This window comes from Balaenoptera borealis, assembly GCF_965194805.1.
Source record: "Balaenoptera borealis genome assembly, chromosome: 1".
NCBI lineage: Eukaryota > Metazoa > Chordata > Mammalia > Artiodactyla > Balaenopteridae > Balaenoptera > Balaenoptera borealis.
In genome coordinates this window covers 185,599,250-185,619,294 of record NC_138860.1, presented here as the reverse complement: position 1 = coordinate 185,619,294, position 20,045 = coordinate 185,599,250, and the positions used below count along the sequence as shown (strand labels likewise).

Sequence of the window (20,045 nt, the reverse complement as noted above, 5' to 3'; positions counted from 1 at the left end):
ACGCGATGAAGAGTGGCCCCCGCTTGCTGCAACTAGAGAAAGCCCTCGCACAGAAACAAAGACCCAACACAGCCAAAAATAAAAAAAACAAAAACAAAAAAAAAACCTAGAAGGATTATAATGTACCTACTTCGGTAGGTGGTATTGTGTGGGTTAAATGCTAATACATGTAAAGTACCCAAAACACTGTATGACACATATGAACAGTCAGTAAATGCTGTCACTGCTGTTCCTGAACATCTCTATGAATGAGGCAGCCATATTGTTCCCACTTTGTATAGGAGTAATCTGATGTCCAGAGGAATTGGGTCATACAGTTGGTAAGTGGTAGAGCCAGGATTTGAACATATCTGCTTCTTCCTCTTGTCTGATTCGACAGCATTGGATATTCAGGTTTGGCCAGCATTGCAAGTATGTGCTGGGTGGTGGAGTTGTAAATGTTTAACAACCAGCTGGGAAGGGAGGGCGGCATGTATGTATATACTGGGCTTCCTTCATGATGTGTGACCTGTGAGGTCAGAATGCTCTGTCTTGAAATTCTTAATGATTTTTGAACAAGAGGTCCTGCATTTTTATTTTGCACTGGGCACCAAAATCATGTAGTCAGTCCTGTGTCCGTATATGTTATATGTGTATTATAACGTTCACTAATACGAAGAATGTGTAGCACGAAACTTACAAATAATAATAAAATACACGATACTCTTTATTATAAATTCCATATAGCCAGTTGATTCTAACAGTATGCTTTCTTTGATATTGTGTAACCTCCCTATGGTTGCATTGACCAATGAGTGTAGTTCCAACATGACTGTTGGTTGATATTATCTTTTCTAAAAAAAATATATATATATATATATATTTTAAAATATTTATTTAGGTTGTGCTGGGTCTTAGTTGCGGCTCGTGGGATCCTCGTTGTGGCATGCGGGATCTTTAGTTACAGCATGAGAACCCTTAGTTGCAGCATGCATGCAGGATCTAGTTCCCTGAACAGGGGTCAAACCCGGGTCCCCTGCATTGGGAGCGCGGAGTCTTACCCACTGGACCACCAGGGAAGTCCCAGTATTATCTTTTACGTTAAGGAGTAGGTGGAAAGTGAAACAATCGAGATAGATTGAACTTCACTAGTCCGTCAATGACACGAATGGCTTCTTTGCTGAATTGGATAATATTCTAATACTGGAAGTATATTTCCTCAAATTTTTGCTGCTACTCAAAACGAAACAGCTACAGAGTTGACACACTCTTAAAATTTAATCTGCATTATGAACTTTTCTCCGTCACTTTCTTAATTCCAGATGATGTACAAAACAATTATGAAGCATTTGCTGATTTGTGTGGTATGAATACTCCCATCATGGCAGATTTCAAACCACCAGCGGATATCACTGAATGAACAGGTAGGAAGAGATAAGCGGCAGCACATCATTATGTAGTATTTCCACAATGCAGATAAAATAGACATAAATAACCTGAAGAGCATAAATGTTAAAGTGTAGTGAAAGAATTAAGAAGTAATGAGTTTTGAGTATTTGTTACCTTGGCTTTTAATATAATGGATCTACTTGTAAGTTTGTATAAGTTAATTTTTAATAATGGCTTTGCTTAATGACTGCTCACAAAATTCCTAAAAATTTAACAATTGGCTCTCTCCAGCCAGAACAAGCTACAGATATGGACCATAAGCTCCCAGAAGGCAGAAAATGGAGACACAAAGCTGGCCAACTGGTGGGTGGGGGGAGGAGGGCAGTTCTGTGCATGAATAAGTACATAAACTAGAAGAAAGATAAAAAGGCAGTCAGGGCAGTATACGGAATATGCATAATAAAAAGTGGGAATTATTTCTGTTGTGATTATTACCAGAGCTAATAATTTCTTTTTTTAAATTTTAGTTTAGTTTTTTTAAATTGAGCTATAGTTGATTTACAATATTGTGTTAGTTTCAGGTGTACAGCAAAGTGATTCAGATACATATGTATATATTCTTTTTCAGATTCTTTTCCATTATAGGTTATTACAAGATATTGAATATAGTTCCCTGTGCTGTACAGTAAATCCTTGTTGTTTATCTATTTTATATATAGTAGTGTGTATCTTTTAATCCTATACTCCTAATTTACCCCTCCCCCCCCTTTCTCCTTGGTAACCATGTTTGTTTTGTTTCTGTGAGTCCGTTTCTGTTTTATAAAAAAGTTCATTTGTATTATTTTTAAGATTCCCCATATGTGATATCATATAATATTTGTCTTTCTCTGTCTGACTTCACTTCGTATTATAATCTCTAGGTCCATACATGTTGCTGCAAATGGCAATATTTCATTCTTTTTATGGCTGAGTAATATTCCATTTTATATATATCTTTATCCATTCATCTGTTGATGGACTTTTAGGTTGCTTCAATGTCTTGGCTAAGCTAATAATTTCCTAGACGTCATTTCCCATTTCAGAGCTTCGGTTTTCCCATTTGAAAAGGAAGTTTAATTACACCTTTCTTATCACCCTCAATGTGCTCCCTGATTTTTGTCCGTTTTATTCACTGCTGCGTGCAATAGTAGGTGTTCAGTAAATCTTGTTGCACACAGTAGGCGCTCAATAAATGCGTGTTGAATGAAGAAAAATGAATGAGTCCTATTTCCGTGAGTGAAAGCTCTTGGTAAGTCGTAAAGCGACACGCATTCGTGGCCCTTCTTTTTTTTTTTTTTTTTTTGTGGCCCTTCTTGAGATACTAAGTGAGGCTGTTTCCAGCAAGTCCGGGAGCAATTGCCGCTCGCGGACCGTCGGGGAGAGGAAGGGCTGGACCGCTGGGTCGCTGCCCTGCCCCGGCCCCGCCCCCAAGCCCCGGCCCCGCCCTCATCCTGGCCCCGCCCTCAACCCCGCCCCGGCCCAGGCCCGCGCAGCCGGTCCCTGTTTCCCGGCGGGCCTACAGTGGCGGGTGCCCAAGATGGTCGCCCCGGCAGCTCCGTAGAGGCGGCCGCGGCTCAGTCTCGGGCTTTAGGGCGAGGCGGGCGTCTAGAAGCAGGCTTCGCCCAGGTGACAGGAGGTCGGGGAGGTGCCGCCGGGCCTCGTGGGGTGCCAGGCCCGCTCGCTGCAGTCCCCGGGCCCCGCCGCCTCCCTATCCCTGCCCCCGGGTGGAACCGAAGAAGGTCAGGTCCGCCGCCCCGCCCGTCCTCGCCTCAGGGCGGACGCTGTGTGTGGGTGGCTCACTGTTTAACATTGACTTCACCCCAGTGCATTCTCCATGGCGGCCTCGCAGGTCCCGGGGGAGAAGATTAACATCCAGGCAGGAGAGACGGCCAAGGTCGGGGACAGGGACCTGCTGGGGAACGGCTGTCCCGAGCAGGACAAACCACCGCAGCGCTCGTGGAGGCAGAAGTGCGCCTCCTATGTTCTGGCCCTGCGGCCCTGGAGCTTCAGTGCCTCACTCACCCCGGTGGCCCTGGGCAGTGCCCTGGCTTACAGATCCCAGGGCGTCCTGGATCCCAGGCTATTGGTGGGTTGTGCGGTAGCTGTCCTCGCTGTGCACGGGGCTGGCAATTTGGTCAACACTTACTACGACTTTTCCAAGGGCATTGACCACAAAAAGAGTGATGACAGGACCCTGGTGGACCGAATCTTGGAGCCCCAGGATGTCGTCCGGTTTGGAGTCTTCCTCTACACCTTGGGCTGTGTCTGTGCTGCTTGCCTCTACTACCTGTCCCCTCTGAAACTGGAGCACTTAGCTCTCATCTACTTCGGAGGCCTGTCTGGCTCCTTTCTCTACACAGGAGGTAAGAATTGGCCTGTTTGCTATGCTGCAGGTCTTAGTTGCCGGTATTGGAAACTGCGGTTTGCCTAGGAATTATAGGGTTAGTGGAGAGGTGTCAAAGGTTATTTTCTTTTTTTTTTCCTTTGGCCGCACCGCGCGGCCTGTGGAACTTCCCCCACTCGGGATCCAACCGGCGCCCCCTGGGACTGGAAGCTGGAGTCTTAACCACTAGACCACCAGGAAAGTCCTCAAAGGTTATTTTCTGAATTAGGCCACTTTATGTGAAATCTGTAATGTTTGGGTCATGTGGATTTGGGGGATAGCATTCCTGGCTTGGCTTATGGATGTTAGGAATAACTTATATATGGAAATTTTTTGTGTCTAGTTTCCACTGGTTGGTCATACCTTATAATGCCAGTTTCAAATTTTAGTGTAATTAAATTTGAAAAGCTCAAATTATACACCTAATTATTTTCAGCTAGTTTGCTAGGTGATCCCTTGCAACAGGCTGATTAAGGTAGTGATGGGCTGGTGGTTAAGCCCTATTTATTGAGCACCTATTATGTGCCAGGCTCTGTTCTATGTGAACACAGCAGTCAAGTCCCTGCCCTTGTGGAAGTGATTTTATATATCATGAGGAGAGACAGAAAATAAAAATAGTAAATTATGGGTAGGATGATCAACATCCTGGTTTGCTCAGCACTGAGTGTTCCTAAGATGTGGGGCTTTGGAAACCAGGAGCGTTCCTGGTAAGCCAGGATGAATTTGTACCTTGGTTACAGTACCTGAAAAGAAGATAAGTGCTATAGGGAAAAGAAGGAGAGCGAGGAAGGAGGACACAGCTGACTGCTTTAACTAGTTTGATCAGGGTAGGCCTCGTAAAAAAGGTAACATGTGAACAAAGATTGTAAGAGGTGACAGGTGAGGGAGTTGCCTGAGCAGATATCTGGAGGAAGAATATCTTGGAACAGCGGTTGCCAAAGGCAGGAGTGTCCCTGAAGAGTTGGAGGAATAGCGTGGAGTCCAGGGTGTGAATGAGGGAGAGAGGAAAAGGAGGAAAAGTAAGAGAAGTTTGTTGGCGGAGGGTGGGCAGGGTGGCACAAAAATGCTGTAAGCCTTAATGTTTTAAAAGAATCACTCCGGCCAAGGTACTGAGAATGGATAAAGAGGGGTAACGGTAGCAGCAGGAGCACCCAGAAGGAGGCTGTTGAGTAAACCAGGCAAGAGATGTCTGGTGGCTTGAATCAGGGTGGGAGTAGTGGAGAGGGAAGTATTCAGATTCTGAATTTATTTTGAAGGTAAACAGGGTTTGCTGATAGTTGGGATGTGAGGCAGGAGAGAAACAGAGAAATTAAACATAACTCTAAGGTTTTGTCCTGAGTAACTGGAATAGTGGTGTTGATGTCTAGTGAGAGAGAGAAGGTTGAAGATAGGTCTGTGGAGAGAAAGTTGAGAAATTGACTTTGGACATCTTAATGTATTAGATCTCCAAGGGGGTGTCAAATTGATAGTTGGATATGAATCTGAGTTCGGAGAAGAGGTCTGAGCTGGAGATAGAGACATTTGGGAGTCTTGCACATAGATAAAGTTGTACGATGGGGGGAGATCCTGGAGCGGGGCGGTGTTGATAGACTTGAGGGTGAGCCCCGGGGCACTCCAACATTAAGAGGTGGGGAGAGGAGAAGGAAGGCAAAGGGAACTGCAGTGGAGCATCTGGAGGAGAAAGAAGAAAACCAAGAGACTGTGGTGTCCTGGCAGCCAATTGTAAAAAGTTCAATGAGGGAAATCAGCAGGGTGCTGAAATAGAATGAATGTATTAGGTAGTGGTGGATGGAAGAGGTCCTCTCTGTGAAGGTGACACTTAAACTAAGACTTGACAGATAAGGAGCCAGCCATGGGCAGAATTGGGGTCTGATTTGGGTCCTTCAGGGATGAAGGAACAGCAAATGCAAATGTCCTGGAGTAGGGGAAGACTTGGCATCTTTTAGGATCTGCTGAAAGGCCAGCGTGATCAAGAGGAAGACTGAGATGCAGCTGTCGGGGCAGGCAGGGGCTAGATCGTGCTGTCTCATAGGGCCTCAGTCTCTGCCGGTTCCTCCTCACTCCCAACCTCCAAACCTAGTCCTTGGACCTCTTTTCTTTAGCTCCATTTACTCCCTTAGGGATTTTAGCCAGTCTCGTGTCTTCTATTGCCATCTATTAAGCTGGTGACAAATTTCTACCTCCAGACCAGACCTTTCCACTAAAGTCCAAACTCAGATCCAACTTCTTACTCAGTAACTTCTCTGAGAGGTTACAGGCATCTCAAGCTTGACACGTCTGAGACCAAATTCCTCATCTGCTCCCCAAAGAAAACTGCTCTACCCTCAGCTTTCCCCATATCACTCGATGGCAACTCCATCCTTCTCGTTCTTCAGGCTGAAGATCATGGGCATCATCCTTGACTCTTCTTTCTCACATCTTGCATCCAGACCATCAGCAAGTCCCGTTGACTCCACTTCTTTTTTTTTTTTCTTTTTTTAAAGAATTTTTTTTTTGAATTGTTTTTTTTTTAACATCTTTATTGGAGTATAATTGCTTTACAATGGTGTGTTAGTTTCTGCTTTATAACAAAGTGAATCAGTTATACATATACATATGTTCCCATATCTCTTCCCTCTTGCATCTCCCTCCCTCCCACCCTCCCTATCCCACCCCTCTAGGTGGTCACAAAGCACAGAGCTGATCTCCCTGTGCTATGCGGTTGCTTCCCACTAGCTATCTATTTTACGTTTGGTAGTGTATATATGTCCATGCTACTCTCTCACTTTGTCACAGCTTACCCTTCCCCCTCCCCATATCCCTCAAGTCCATTCTCTAGTAGATCTGTGTCTTTATTCCCGTCTTACCACTAGGTTCTTCATGACCTTTTTTTTTTTTTTTTCCCTTAGATTCCATGTATATGTGTTAGCATACTGTATTTGTTTTTCCCTTTCTGACTTACTTTACTCTGTGTGACAGACTCTGACTCCATCCACCTCACTACAAATAACTCAATTTCGTTTCTTTTTATGGCTGAGTAATATTCCATTGTATATATGTGCCACATCTTCTTTATCCATTCATCCGATGATGGACACTTCGGTTGCTTCCATGTCCTGGCTATTGTAAATAGAGCTGCAATGAACATTTTGGTACATGACTCTTTTTGAATTATGGTTTTCTCAGGGTATATGCCCAGTAGTGGGATTGCTGGGTCATATGGTAGTTCTATTTTTAGTTTTTTAAGGAACCTCCATACTGTTCTCCATAGTGGCTGTATCAATTTACATTCCCACCAACAGTGCAAGAGTGTTCCCTTTTCTCTACACCCTCTCCAGCATTTATTGTTTCTAGATTTTTTGATGATGGCCATTCTGACCAGTGTGAGATGATATCTCATTGTAGTTTTGATTTGCATTTCTCTAATGATTAATGATGTTGAGCATTCTTTCATGTGTTTGTTGGCAATCTGTATATCTTCTTTGGAGAAATGTCTATTTAGGTCTTCTGCCCATTTTTGGATTGGGTTGTTTGTTTTTTTGTTACTGAGCTGCATGAGCTGCTTGTAAATTTTGGAGATTAATCCTTTGTCAGTTGCTTCATTTGCAAATATTTTCTCCCATTCTGAGGGTTGTCTTTTGGTCTTGTTTACGGTTTCCTTTGCTGTGCAAAAGCTTTTAAGTTTCATTAGGTCCCATTTGTTTATTTTTGTTTTTATTTCCATTTCTCTATGAGGTGGGTCAAAAAGGATCTTGCTGTGATTTATGTCAAAGAGTGTTCTGCCTATGTTTTCCTCTAAGAGTTTGATAGTGTCTGGCCTTACATTTAGGTCTCTAATCCATTTTGAGTTTATGTTTGTGTATGGTGTTAAGGAGTGTTCTAATTTCATTCTTTTACATGTAGCTGTCCAGTTTCCCCAGCACCACTTACAGAAGAGACTGTCTTTTCTCCATTGTATATCCTTGCCTCCTTTGTCATAGATTAGTTAACCACAGGTGAGTGGGTTTATCTCTGGGCTTTCTATCCTGTTCCATTGACATATGTTTCTGTTTTTGTGCCAGTACCATAGTGTCTTGATTACTGTAGCTTTGTAGTATAGTCTGAAGTCAGGGAGTATGATTCCTCCAGCTCCTTTTTTTCCCCTCAAGACCGCTTTGTCTATTCGGGGTCTTTTGTGTCTCCATACAAATTTTGAGATTTTTTGTTCCAGTTCTGTAAAAAATGCCATTGGTAATTTGATAGGGATTGCCTTGAATCTGTAGATTGCTTTGAGTAGTATAGTCATTTTCACAATGTTGATTCTTCTAGTCCAAGAACATGGTATATATCTCCATCTGTTGGTATCATCTTTAATTTCTTTCATCAGTGTCTTATAGTTTTCTGCATACAGGTCTTTTCTCTCCCTAGGTAGGTTTATTCCTAGGTATTTTATTCTTTTTGTTGCAGTGGTAAATGGGAGTGTTTCCTTAATTTCTCTTTCAGATTTTTCATCATTAGTGTATAGGAACGCAAGAGATTTCTGTGCATTAATTTTGTATCCTGCAACTTTACCAAGTTCATTCATTAGCTCTAGTAGTTTTCTGGTGGCATCTTTAGGATTCTCTATGTATAGTATCATGTCATCTGCAAACAGTGACAGTTTTACTTCTTCTTTTCCAATTTGTATTCTTTTTATTTCTTTTTCTTCTCTGATTGCTGTGGCTAGGACTTCCAACACTATGTTGAATAATAGTGGTGAGAGTAGACATCCTTGTCTTGTTCCTGATCTTAGAGGAAATGCTTTCAGTTTTTCACCATTGAGAATGATGTTTGCTGTGCGTTTGTCGTATATGGCCTTTATTATGTTGAGGTAGGTTCCCTCTATGCCCACTTGCTGGAGAGTTTTTATCATAAATGAGTGTTGAATTTTGTCAAAAGCTTTTTCTGCATCTATTGAGATGATCATATGGTTTTTATTCTTCAATTTGTTAATATGGTGTCTCACATTGATTGATTTGCATATATTGAAGAATCTTTGCATCCCTGGGATAAATCCCACTTGATCATGGCATATGATCCTTTTAATGTGTTGTTGGATTCTGTTGGCTAGTATTTTGTTGAGGATTTTTGCATCTATATTCATGAGTGATATTGGTCTGTAATTTTCTTTTTTTGTAGTATCTTTGGCTGGTTTTGGTGTCAGGGTGATGGTGGCCTCATAGAATGAGTTTGGGAGTGTTCCTTCCTCTGCAATTTTTTGGAAGAGTTTGAGAAGGATGGGTGTTAGCTCTTCTCTAAATGTTTGATACAATTCACCTGTGAAGCCATCTGGTCCTGGGCTTTTGTTTGTTGGAAGATTTTTAATCACAGTTTCAATTTCATTCCTTGTGATTGGTCTGTTCATATTTTCTATTTCTTCCTGGTTTAGTCTTGGAAGGTTATACCTTTCTAAGAATTTGTCCATTTCTTCCAGGTTGTCCATTTTATTGGCATAGAGTTGCTTAGTCTCTCTACTAAGAGAGTGGTAGTCTCTTAGGATGCTTTGTATTTCTGCAGTGTCTGTTGTAACTTCTCCTTTTTCATTTCTAGTTTTATTGATTTGAGTCCTCTCCCTCTTTTTCCTGATGAGTCTGGCTAATGGTTTATCAATTTTGTTTATCTTCTCAAAGAACCAGCTCTTAGTTTTATTGATCTTTGCAATTGTTTTCTTAGTTTCTATTTCATTTATTTCTGCTCTGATCTTTATGATTTCTTTCCTTCTACTAACTTTGGGTTTTGTTTGTTCTTCTTTCTCTAGTTCCTTTAGGTGTGAGGTTAGATTTTTAATTTGAGATGTTTGTTGTTTCTTGAGGTAGGATTGTATTGCTATAAACTTCCCTCTTAGAACTGCTTTTGCTGCATCCCATAGGTTTTGGATCGTCGTGTTTTCATTGCCATTTGTGTCTAGGTATTTTTTGATTTCCTCTTTGATTTCTTCAGTGATCTATTGGTTATTTAGTAACATAGTGTTTAGCCTCCAGGTGTTTGTGTTTTTTACATTTTTTTCCCCTGTAATTCATTTCTAATCTCATAGCGATGTGGTCAGAAAAGATGCTTGATATGATTTTAATTTTCTTAAATTTACTGAGGCTTGATCTGTGACCCAAGATGTGATCTATCCTGGAGAATGTTCCGTGCGCACTTGAGAAGAAAGTGTAATCTGCTGTTTTTGGATGGAATGTCCTACAAATATCAATTAAATCTATCTGGTCTATTGTGTCATTTAAAGCTTGTGTTTCCTTATTAATTTTCATTTTGGATGACCTGTCCATTGGTGTAAGTGAGGTGTTAAAGTCCCCCACTATTATTGTGTTACTGTCGAGTTCCTCTTTTATAGCTGTTAGCAGTTGCCTTATGTATTGAGGTGCTCCTATGTTGGGCGCATATATATTTATAATTGTTACATCTTCTTCTTGGATTGATCCCTTGATCATTATGTAGTGTCCTTCCTTGTCTCTTTTAACATTCTTTATTTTAAAGTCTGTTTTATCTGATATGAGTATTGCTACTGCAGCTTTCTTTTGATTTCCATTTGCATGGAATATCTTTTTCCATCCCTCAGTCTGTATGTGTCCCTAGGTCTGAAGTGGTTCTCTTGTAGACAGCATATATATGGGTCTTGTTTTTGTATCCATTCAGCAAGCCTGTGTCTTTTGGTTGGAGCATTTAATCCATTCACGTTTAAGGTAATTATCAATATGTACGTTCCTATTACCATTTTCTTAATTGTTTTGGGTTTGTTTTTGTAGGTCCTTTTCTTCTCTTGTGTTTCCCACTTAGAGAAGTTCCTGTAGCATTTGTTGTAGAGCTGGTTTGGTGGTGCTGAATTCTTTTAGCTTTTGCTTGTCTGTAAAGCTTTTGATTTCTGAATAAGATCCTTGCTGGGTAGAGTAATCTTGGTTGTAGGTTCTTCCCTTTCATCACTGTAAATATGTCATGCCACTCCCTTCTGGCTTGTAGAGTTTCTGCTGAGAAATCAGCTGTTAACCTTATGGGAATTCCCTTGTATGTTGTCCCTTTTCCCTTGCTGCTTTCAATAATTTTTCTTTGTCTTTAATTTTTGCCAATTTGATTACTATGTGCCTCAGTGTGTTTCTCCTTGGGTTTATCCTGTATGCAGCTCTCTGCGCTTCCTGGACTTGGGTGGCTATTTCCTTTCCCATGTTAGGGAAGTTTTCGACTATAATCTCTTCAAATATTTTCTCGGGTCCTTTCTGTCTCTCTTCTCCTTCTGGGACCCCTATAATGTGAATGTTGTTGCGTTTAATGTTGTCCCAGAGGTCCCTTAGGCTGTCTTCATTTCTTTTCATTCTTTTTTCTGTATTCTGTTGCACAGCAGTGAATTCCACCATTCTGTCTTCCAGGTCCCTTATCCGTTCTTCTGCCTCAGTTATCTGCTATTGATTCCTTCTAGTGTATTTTTCATTTCAGTTATTGTATTGTTCATCTCTGTTTGTTTGTTCTTTAATTCTTCTAGGTCTTTGTTAAATATTTCTTGCATCTTCTCGATTTTTGCCTCCATTCTTTTTCCGAGGTCCTGGATCATCTTGACTATCATTATTCTGAATTCTTTTTCTGGAAGGTTGCCTATCTCCACTTCGTTTAGTTGTTTTTCTGGGGTTTTATCTTGTTCCTTCATCTGGTACATAGCCCTCTGCCTTTTCATCTTGTCTATCTTTTTGTGAATGTGGTTTTTGTTCCACAGGCTGCAGGATTGTAGCGATTCCACTTCTAAAATGCATTTGGGACCGGACCACTTCTCGTCACTTCCCACCACTACCACTGTCATCTCCCTCGATTATTGCGGCTGATTCTTTACCCGTCTCTGTGCATGCACCCTTGTCCCTTTCCCGGTGCTCCCAGATCAGCAGCCAGAGTAATCCTGCAGCTATGCCAGTCGTCTGCTCAAAACTCTCAAGTGGCTCCCACCTCATTAGAGAAAAGGCCAGGGTCTTTACAATGACCCCCAGGGCCTGACATTATCTGCTCCACCCCCACCTCCCCCAACGCTCTGACCTGCTCTCCTCTTCACCATGCTCCAGCCACACTGCCCTGCTAGCTGTTTCTGGAACACGCCAGGCATGCTCCTGCCTCAGATCCTTTGAGATGCTGTTTCCTCTGTTTAGCACGCTTTTCCCCCATCTGTGTGTATAATTTGCTTTCTAACTGCCACCCATTTGCTCTGATGTCAGCTTCTACCCTATTTAAAATTACAAAACAATAACAATTTTTTTCTGCAGCAGCTGAAAAAAATAAAATAAAATCACACACACACCCTGTGTTTCCCCTACAGTGCCTTCCCTATTGCTCTCCTCTGCTTTTTCTTCATAGCACATATTACATTCTAACCACATAAAGTACTTATTTTGTTAATTATCTTCCCCCTTAGACTGTAAACTCCCTGGGGGTAGGGATTTTAGTCTCTTTGTTCTCTTCATGGTGCCCAGAACAGTGCCTGGCAAGTAGTCAGTACTTAATATTTATTGAATGAACAAATGGGGAGACATTGAAATGTATTGAGCAGGGTAATGACATAATCTGATTTATGTGTTTTTTTTTAACGTTGACTTTTATCAATACATAGTTGACGTATGGTGAAATGCATGGATCTTAAGTGTTATAGTTTGATGAATTTTGACAAATACATACAGCTGTATAACCCATACCTCTACCATAATACAGAACATTTCTGTCACCCCCAAAAGCTTCCCTTTGCTTTTCCCCTGTCAACCCCACTCTTCCCACCCCATCTAGAGGCAACCACTGTTGCGTGGTCTAGAGCATCATGTAAATGGAATCATTCAGTATGAATTCTTGTGCCTGTTTTTGAGTTTTGTTGTGTTGTCATGTGTATCAGTGGTTCCTTTGTATCACTGAGAGGTAGCCATTGTATGGACATACCACAATTTGTTTATCCATTATCCTGTTCAGCAACTTTTGGATTATTTCCGTATTTTGGCTATTATGACTGAACATTCGTATTAAAGTCTTTTGTGGATATTTGTTTTCATTTTTCTTGGGTAAATGCCTAGGAATCGAATTACTGGGTCATAGGGTAGATGATGTTTAACTTTATGAGAAGCTGTCAAAGTGTTTTCTGAAGTGGTTCTACTGCTTTTACCTCCCCACCAGCGAGGCATGAGAGTTCCAGTTACTCCACATCCTTTTGATGCCAACATTTTGATTTATGTTTTAACAAATTCATTCTGGCTACTGTGTGGAGAACTGGCCCAATGTTTCACTGTGCTGGCTCATGTGGAAAATGGTGTTGGGAGGAGGGGAGTGCCTAAAAGGAAACTGCCAGGTGGGCCACATCTCTGAATCAGGTGGAGCACATGAGCCTTGGGTCGGACACTCAGGAAACAGGGTTTTCTGCTCAAGGGCTTTGTCATTTTCTGGTGTCAGATAACCTTAAGAAGCTTTGCTCACATTGTTTTTTTGCCAGGCAATCTAAGGTTGTGTTCTTGGGTACTCTTGCCAGAGGTCAAGAGCCTCGAAGTCTGCTTGGAGAGCTGAGAAAAAATGCAGAAGAAGAGCAGACAGCTGGTGGAGAAATTTGCTAGATTGGTGCTGGGAGCATTCCTGCCTGGCATCTTCCTTGGGCAGGGGTGGTTGCCTAAATGTGTGAGATACCGCACAAGACATCGATTTCCTAATTTAGAATTGGAGCCGAGGTGCTGCTTGAGAGACCTTCCTCCTGGAGGGCATGTCCTCAGACAACCAAATTATTTATCAAAACACTGCCTGGGGAGTACAGAATTAGTTTGCTGTGTGTTGGGGGTATCAGGGGCCATGCCTGTTATACCCTTTTCTGGAGATGCTTCATTCCAAAGAATCAAGGGCGGTCACTTAGCACTAAAGAATCCCAACCACTAGGTGTGGAGGTAAACTTGGGCTGCATCTTGTTCTTTGGCTACCATACTTTTAGATCTTTTACAGATCATTGTCCCTTATCATTTTAGGCTGTTTAAAATGCAACTGATGACCCAATAGTTTTTTTTTTAAATTTTCTGATCCTGAGGGCATGCCTTGGTAGGTTGATTAGATCAGAGGTTTCCCAAGCTTCTGTAGCAATATATGTGTGGATCACCTCTTTGAGTGGGTGTCTCTCACCCTTTCCATGCTGCTTTGCCTGTTTCAATCCAAGTGGGACATTTTTCATGACCTTGGTTCCAAATTTCAGGTGCTTGTTACTGTAGCTCTGTGTTCAGTTCAGCGTTTGTGTCAAGCACTGGGGAGCCAGCTGTTAACTGGCCAGACACAAGGCCCTGCCCTCATTGAAACCTACAGGTTAGTGGGAGAGACCGAGATTAAGAATTAGAAGTGTGGGAATTCCCTGGTGGTCCAGCGGTTAGGACTCTGAGCTTCCACTGCAGGGGGCACGGGTTCCATCCCTGGTCGGGGAACCAAGATCCCGCATGCCACACGGTGCGATCAAAAAAAAAAAAAAAACTAGAAGTGTGATGGAGTTTATGAAAGTGGAAGTCGGGGTGCTGTGGAGCATATTGCAAGGGGACCAAATGTGGTCTAGGGCTGAGGAAGGCTGCCTTGAGGAATGGTCTTTAAAGTCCTGAAGGATGAGTAGAAGTTAGCCAGGCAAGGGGCCGGGGTTGGGGGAGTGTCTGAAGGCCCTGAGGAACTGAAAGAAGTATGTGTGGGGAGGGGAGGAGGACTCAAAGTCAGGCAGGAGGGAGGCAGGGCAGGGCCAGAGGTGAGCTAGGTGGAAGATCTGGGGCTTTTTTATCAGGAGGACAACTTGTTGATAAGGGTTTTCAGGTGTATGTTGGGGGAGGGGCATGACTAGCTTGGTATTTTGAGAGGATCATTCTGGCTGCATTGTGGAGATTCTGTTAGGGATGGGGAGGGGGAGGTGGTTATGAGAACAGAAGCTGAGGCGTCAGTTGGGAGGGTGTCGCAGTATTCCAGGCATAAGATGACTGTGACTTGGATTTGGGGATGGAGCAACTGGGCCAGTTTGAAAGATGGGGATTAGACAGGATGTGAAGTAGATTAGCAGTACGGGAGGAAAAGTTAGGGATTATTTAGTGTTTTAACTTCATGGGAACCAGAGAGGGGAAACAGTGTTGTAAGTTCCCTGTCTTAGCTGTTTTACTCATTATGTGGGTGAAAGTTGCTCTGTGTGGAGTTTGGGAACCCTGAACTTCCGCTGCGATTAACTGGAGATTTTCAAAACCAGAAGATGCTTCCAGAGGTTGTGGCTGAAAAGTAGGAGGCTGGGGTGGATATTCCGTGAGGGGCTGATCTCAGGGCATTCCTGACAGAAGCAGTGTCTTGCAGGGGTTGGTGGAGGATGAAAGAAACGCAAGCCCTGGACCGTAAGACCTGTGAGACCCTTCATGGGCTCTCCCGTTGAAATGTCTGTGACTCGGAACCCCGTGCTCTTTTTTCTTTTTTTCAACTTTTTTCAATTATTTATACAGTTTTTTTTTTTTTTAAGGTATAGAATCATTTCTTTTATTTATTTATTTATTTATTTATTTATTTATGGCTGTGTTGGGTCTTCGTTTCTGTGCCAGGGCCCTCTCTATTTGTGGCAAGCGGGGGCCACTCTTCATCGCGGTGCGCGGGCCTCTCACTATCGCGGCCTCTCTTGTTGCGGAGCACAGGCTCCAGACGTGCAGGCTCAGTAGTTGTGGCTCACGGGCCCAGTTGCTCCGCGGCATGTGGGATCCTCCCAGACCAGGACTCGAACCCGTGTCCCCTGCATCGGCAGGCAGATTCTCAACCACTGCGCCACCAGGGAAGCCCTTTTATACAGTTTTTAAAGGTTACCTTCCACTCACAGTTACTACAAAATATTGGCTGTATTCCCCGTGTTGTACAATACATCCTTGAGCCCATCTTACACCCAGTAGTTTGTACCTCCCACTCCCCACCCCTGTTTTGCCCCTCTACCCTCTTCCCCACTGGTAGCCACTAGTTTGGGAAGCCCCCGCTCTTTGTGGCAGGGCTTTGTTGGGGGACAGCAGGAAGGAAAACTCGGGGATGACTCTGAGACTGAACTGGGTGCTAAACGATTAGTCTTCTCTGTCCCTCTGTGCCGCTGGAGAAAAAAATCAGATTTTGCCCTGGAGGGGAGGGGAATGCAACCACTGCCCCGCTTCACAGCCTGAGAACGTGCCCCGTGCAGCCACAGCAGCCTGCCTGTTGACTGCGGCGGTTTCCGGCCCCTGATCTCACACCAGCTCTCTGTGTTTCCTGGCCTAGGAATTGGATTCAAGTACCTGGCTCTGGGAGACCTCATCATCCTCATCACTTTCGGCCCGCTGGCTGTGATGTTCGCCTACGCCGTCCAGGTGGGGTCCCTGGCGGTCTTCCCGCTGGTCTACGCCATCCCCCTCGCCCTTAGCACCGAGGCCATCCTCCATTCCAACAACACCAGGGACATGGAGTCGGACCGGGAGGCTGGCATCGTCACGCTCGCCATCCTCATCGGCCCCACTCTCTCCTACGTGCTCTACAACACGCTGCTCTTCCTGCCCTACCTGATCTTCAGCATCCTGGCTGTGCACTGCAGCATCAGCCTGGTACTGCCCCTGCTCACCATTCCCATGGCCTTTTCCCTCGAGAGACAGTTCCGAAGCCAGACTTTCAACAAACTGCCCCAGAGGACTGCCAAACTCAACCTTCTGCTGGGCCTCTTCTACGTTTCCAGCATCATTCTGGCACCAGCAGGCAGTCTGCCCAAACTCTAAGGGGGCCGGCAGCCGCACCCCACAACACGTCCCCCTTTTCTTAGAATGTGTTGAAGGCAGAGTGTCTGAGGAGGGAAGGTGATTTGGCAGCGAGGGGCTTAAGGATGGCTTGTGAACGCCCACCTTTTTTTATTATTACATTCTTAAAGAGAATGTTTTGTTTTTGTTATTTTATTCCGTTCTATGGGGACTCTTGAAACCACTCTGGTGTCAGAACAAGGTAAATTGGACGCGTGGCCCTTGTTTTATTTATAATTTCCACTAGAGGGTGTTGTCAGGTCACTGTTAGTGGACTACAGTGCCCTAAGACTTGGTGAAGGAACCGCCCAGATTGGCCTCCTGTCCTGAAAGAGCCATAGTAACTGGGCCAAGTGTCCTCTGCTATTTTGGTCTGGCAGGATACGTTGATGATCCCCAGTGACAAGGAGCACCTGTCTTTTACCCTGAGCACTTGGGTCCTGAAATACACTGCCTTGAGAGAGAAAGTCCCTCATTAACAGCCCGACGGGGCTCTAGGCTTTTCGCCTAAATTGTGATTCAGACCCTTTTGTCCTCACTTCACTTATTGCCACAGTTGAGGAAAAGCATCAGATCACCCCGCAGCAGGACAGTGGAGCTGAGAGCTTGGAAGGAAAAACAAAACAAAACAACAACACCTTGGAGGCAGCTGAGAAAATCACTCTGCTTTTGGATAGAAACTGGTAGAGCGGCTGGTTTCCCCTTGTAGAGCCCCCTGGCATGACGGGAAGGACTCCCAGCCCTTTCAGTAACCAGCAGCACTCTGAAGTTGTAGAGGCCCTGGCGGTCCTTGCCGACTACTGAAGGCCCACGAGGCCGCTTCTTCTCCTGCCCCATCGCGTTTCCTCGCACTCCCCTATGCCCGCCCTCCATTTCTTTTCAAATGTCCCCATTTGTGTGTCTCCCATCCGTGGAGCCCTGCTGTTTGGGCAGCAGCTTAGCAACTGAGTCAGGGATGGTTGCCCCTGTCCACAGAACCATAGGACGAGCAGCCCAGGGACAGCGGCTCCTCCATGAGTGAAGAAGCCAATGGCCAGACAGTCCTGACCCTGTTCAGCCAAAGTGACAGGCTCAACAGTGAAGAAACTGCATCCCCCTCCTTGAGGACAGATATACAATTCTGACCCGGCTTTTCCCAAAGGCTTCGGTTGCCTTGTGCAGAGATAGTTTGTACCCAGGATGGGGGAATTCCAGTGTTGATCAAAGCTGCTTCTTGTTTCAGTGTCTGTGAAGTATAACTTCTGGGCTAGAATTGCTTGGTTGCATTGGGTCCAAGACCAAAATAGATTGAGACCATCGTCATCATGCTTTTCTGTTGTGATTGATTATAGCCATTCTGATAGGTATTTCAGGGTCTTGGCCTGTAGAAAATGACATCAGAACTAGCTCTTAATCCTTAAAATCAGGCCAATTATGATTTGGCTTCTTGAGTTAGAATTGGGTAGCTTACTTGGAAAAAACATATTTGGAAATTGCGAAAGTTCCTTTAAAGTTAAAGGTGGTTTGTCTGCAGAGTTCCAGAATCTTCAAATAGTGGTCCGAGCCCAGTAATGCGGAAAAGGAGGACAGCCGTCTCTCCTGTCTGTCTTCTCCCAGCACCATTTTTGTTTTATGCCAGGCTAGTGGCATTTTGGTGCTCACAGGAGTCCTGCCTTCAAAGAGACAAGCTTTTCGGGCTCCTTCCCAGCAGCCTATTGTCACATAAGGCTCACCCCTGAGGCCGTCGGACCGAGAGCTCCCTGCGTCCACAGACCAGACCACCTTGGTAAGCCCTCCCTTCGGGGGTGTCAGTTAACCTCTGCACTGTGTTCTGGCGCAGGTATTAATGCATATTTTTATATATAAATCTTTCTAAAAGGCCAAATTTGATGCCAGGTTTTATATGTAGGTCACTATAATTTGTATTACATCCCCTGATTCAATGAAGGTTTTCTTTAGACTTGTTAATAAACACATTTTTTTAATTAAAAAAAGGAAAATGTTTATCAGTGGTCTGGCTTCCCATTTCCCTGTGGTCTCCTCCTGCTGCTTGCCTCATCGTCTGCTTGTGAACTCTGATTCATAAACCTCAGGAGACCAGCGCAGGCACATGTAGTGGGGAGGGGGTGGGGTGCCTGATCTTTGGCGGTGAGTTTGACCAGATTTGATGAGCCCTTAGGAAAGACAGTAGGGACCCCTCTGAGCCAGTATGGATTTGCCAAGAGCCAGGCAGGCCAGATTAACCTTGTTTCCTTCTGTCGTTTCCTACTTTCATTTTTCTTGAGCAGGTCACTGCTGATAGATTGGGAACGTGCAGCAGATAGGGGACATTTGGGTTTCTGCTGGGCATTTGACGATATGTCCTCATGAACACAGCAGAGATACGTGGAATGGATAATAGTCTAGTTAGGTGAATTTCTGGGAGACTGAAAAGGCTGCTTTGATGTGTGAAAGGAAAACTTTACCATGAGTAAATACAGTAAGTCCCCTACATACGAACAAGTTCCGTTCCGAGAGCGCGTTCGTAAGTCCAATTTGTTCCTAAATCCAACAGAGTTAGCCTAGGTACCCAACTAACACGATCGGCTGTATAGTACTGTACTGTAATAGGTTTGTAATACTTTTCACACAAATAATACCTAACAAACACAAAAAAATAAAACATTTTTAATCCTACAGTACAGTACCTTGAAAAGTACAGTAGTACCAGCTACATCACCACTGCTCTTACGCTTGCTTGTGGACATCCTGGGCTTGAAATAAAGATACTGTACTACTGTACTCTATACAGTACTGTACAGTAAAGTACACAAAAGCACAACCACCTGTAGAGGATGCATGCACGCGACCGTGTACGCCAGACATATGAACTAACTTACGTGATTGGACACACGTTCGCATCTTTGAAAGTTCGCAGCTTGAAGGTTCGTGGGTAGGGGGCTTACTATATAAGCAATATACTTGGGTCCCCCAAACCAGATATATTGAGTTGGCCAAAAAGTTCGTTCGGGCTTTTCCATAAGCTGGAAAACCCCGAATGAACTTTTTGGCCAACCCAATGTAACATCAGAAGGGGAAGATCCGTGGCGTGAGAGCCGCAGATACACTGGGTGTTGATGACTCCGCAGGAGAGCATCACATGCCTTTATTTCTGTGAGTCAGACTTATTCTGCTCCCCAATGGGGGTGGCTGGAAATTCAACCGTATTCACCTCTTGGGCCTGCTTCTATCTCCCTGGGACCACCCAGGACCCCTGGGCCTCCGTGGGGCCAGAAGCCAGCGATACTGGCTGGGTCCTTGCTCCGTCGGCTCACTATCTGTAAGGTTGCTTCCTCGCTCCTTCATGCTGGGGCTCGGCCCTGGAATCTACCCTTGTTTCTTGGATACTCTGCTCTAGAAGGGTTCAAAATGCCCCTGACAGCAGCCTTCCTTGCCGAGTACCGTGGGCCTGGAGAGCCCTTGTCCCTGTCACTCCATCCCCATTGCTGCCCAGTCTTGGGGGAAGCTCCCACTTTCTCTGTGAACTGCCTCATCCACCTGACCTG

At 44.3% G+C, this 20,045-nt stretch overlaps 1 protein-coding gene across 1 annotated transcript; it reads left to right on the top strand.

Annotated features, from left to right (window-relative positions):
• The first annotated feature begins 2,891 nt into the window (after positions 1–2,891).
• UBIAD1 (UbiA prenyltransferase domain containing 1) lies at positions 2,892–18,504 on the top strand. The gene is made up of 2 exons (XM_082382156.1): positions 2,892–3,770; positions 16,016–18,504. The coding sequence occupies exons 1-2, from the start codon at positions 3,242–3,244 to the stop codon at positions 16,501–16,503; spliced, it is 1,017 nt and encodes a 338-aa protein (XP_082238282.1). The 5' UTR covers positions 2,892–3,241; the 3' UTR covers positions 16,504–18,504.
• Positions 18,505–20,045: the final 1,541 nt, after the last annotated feature.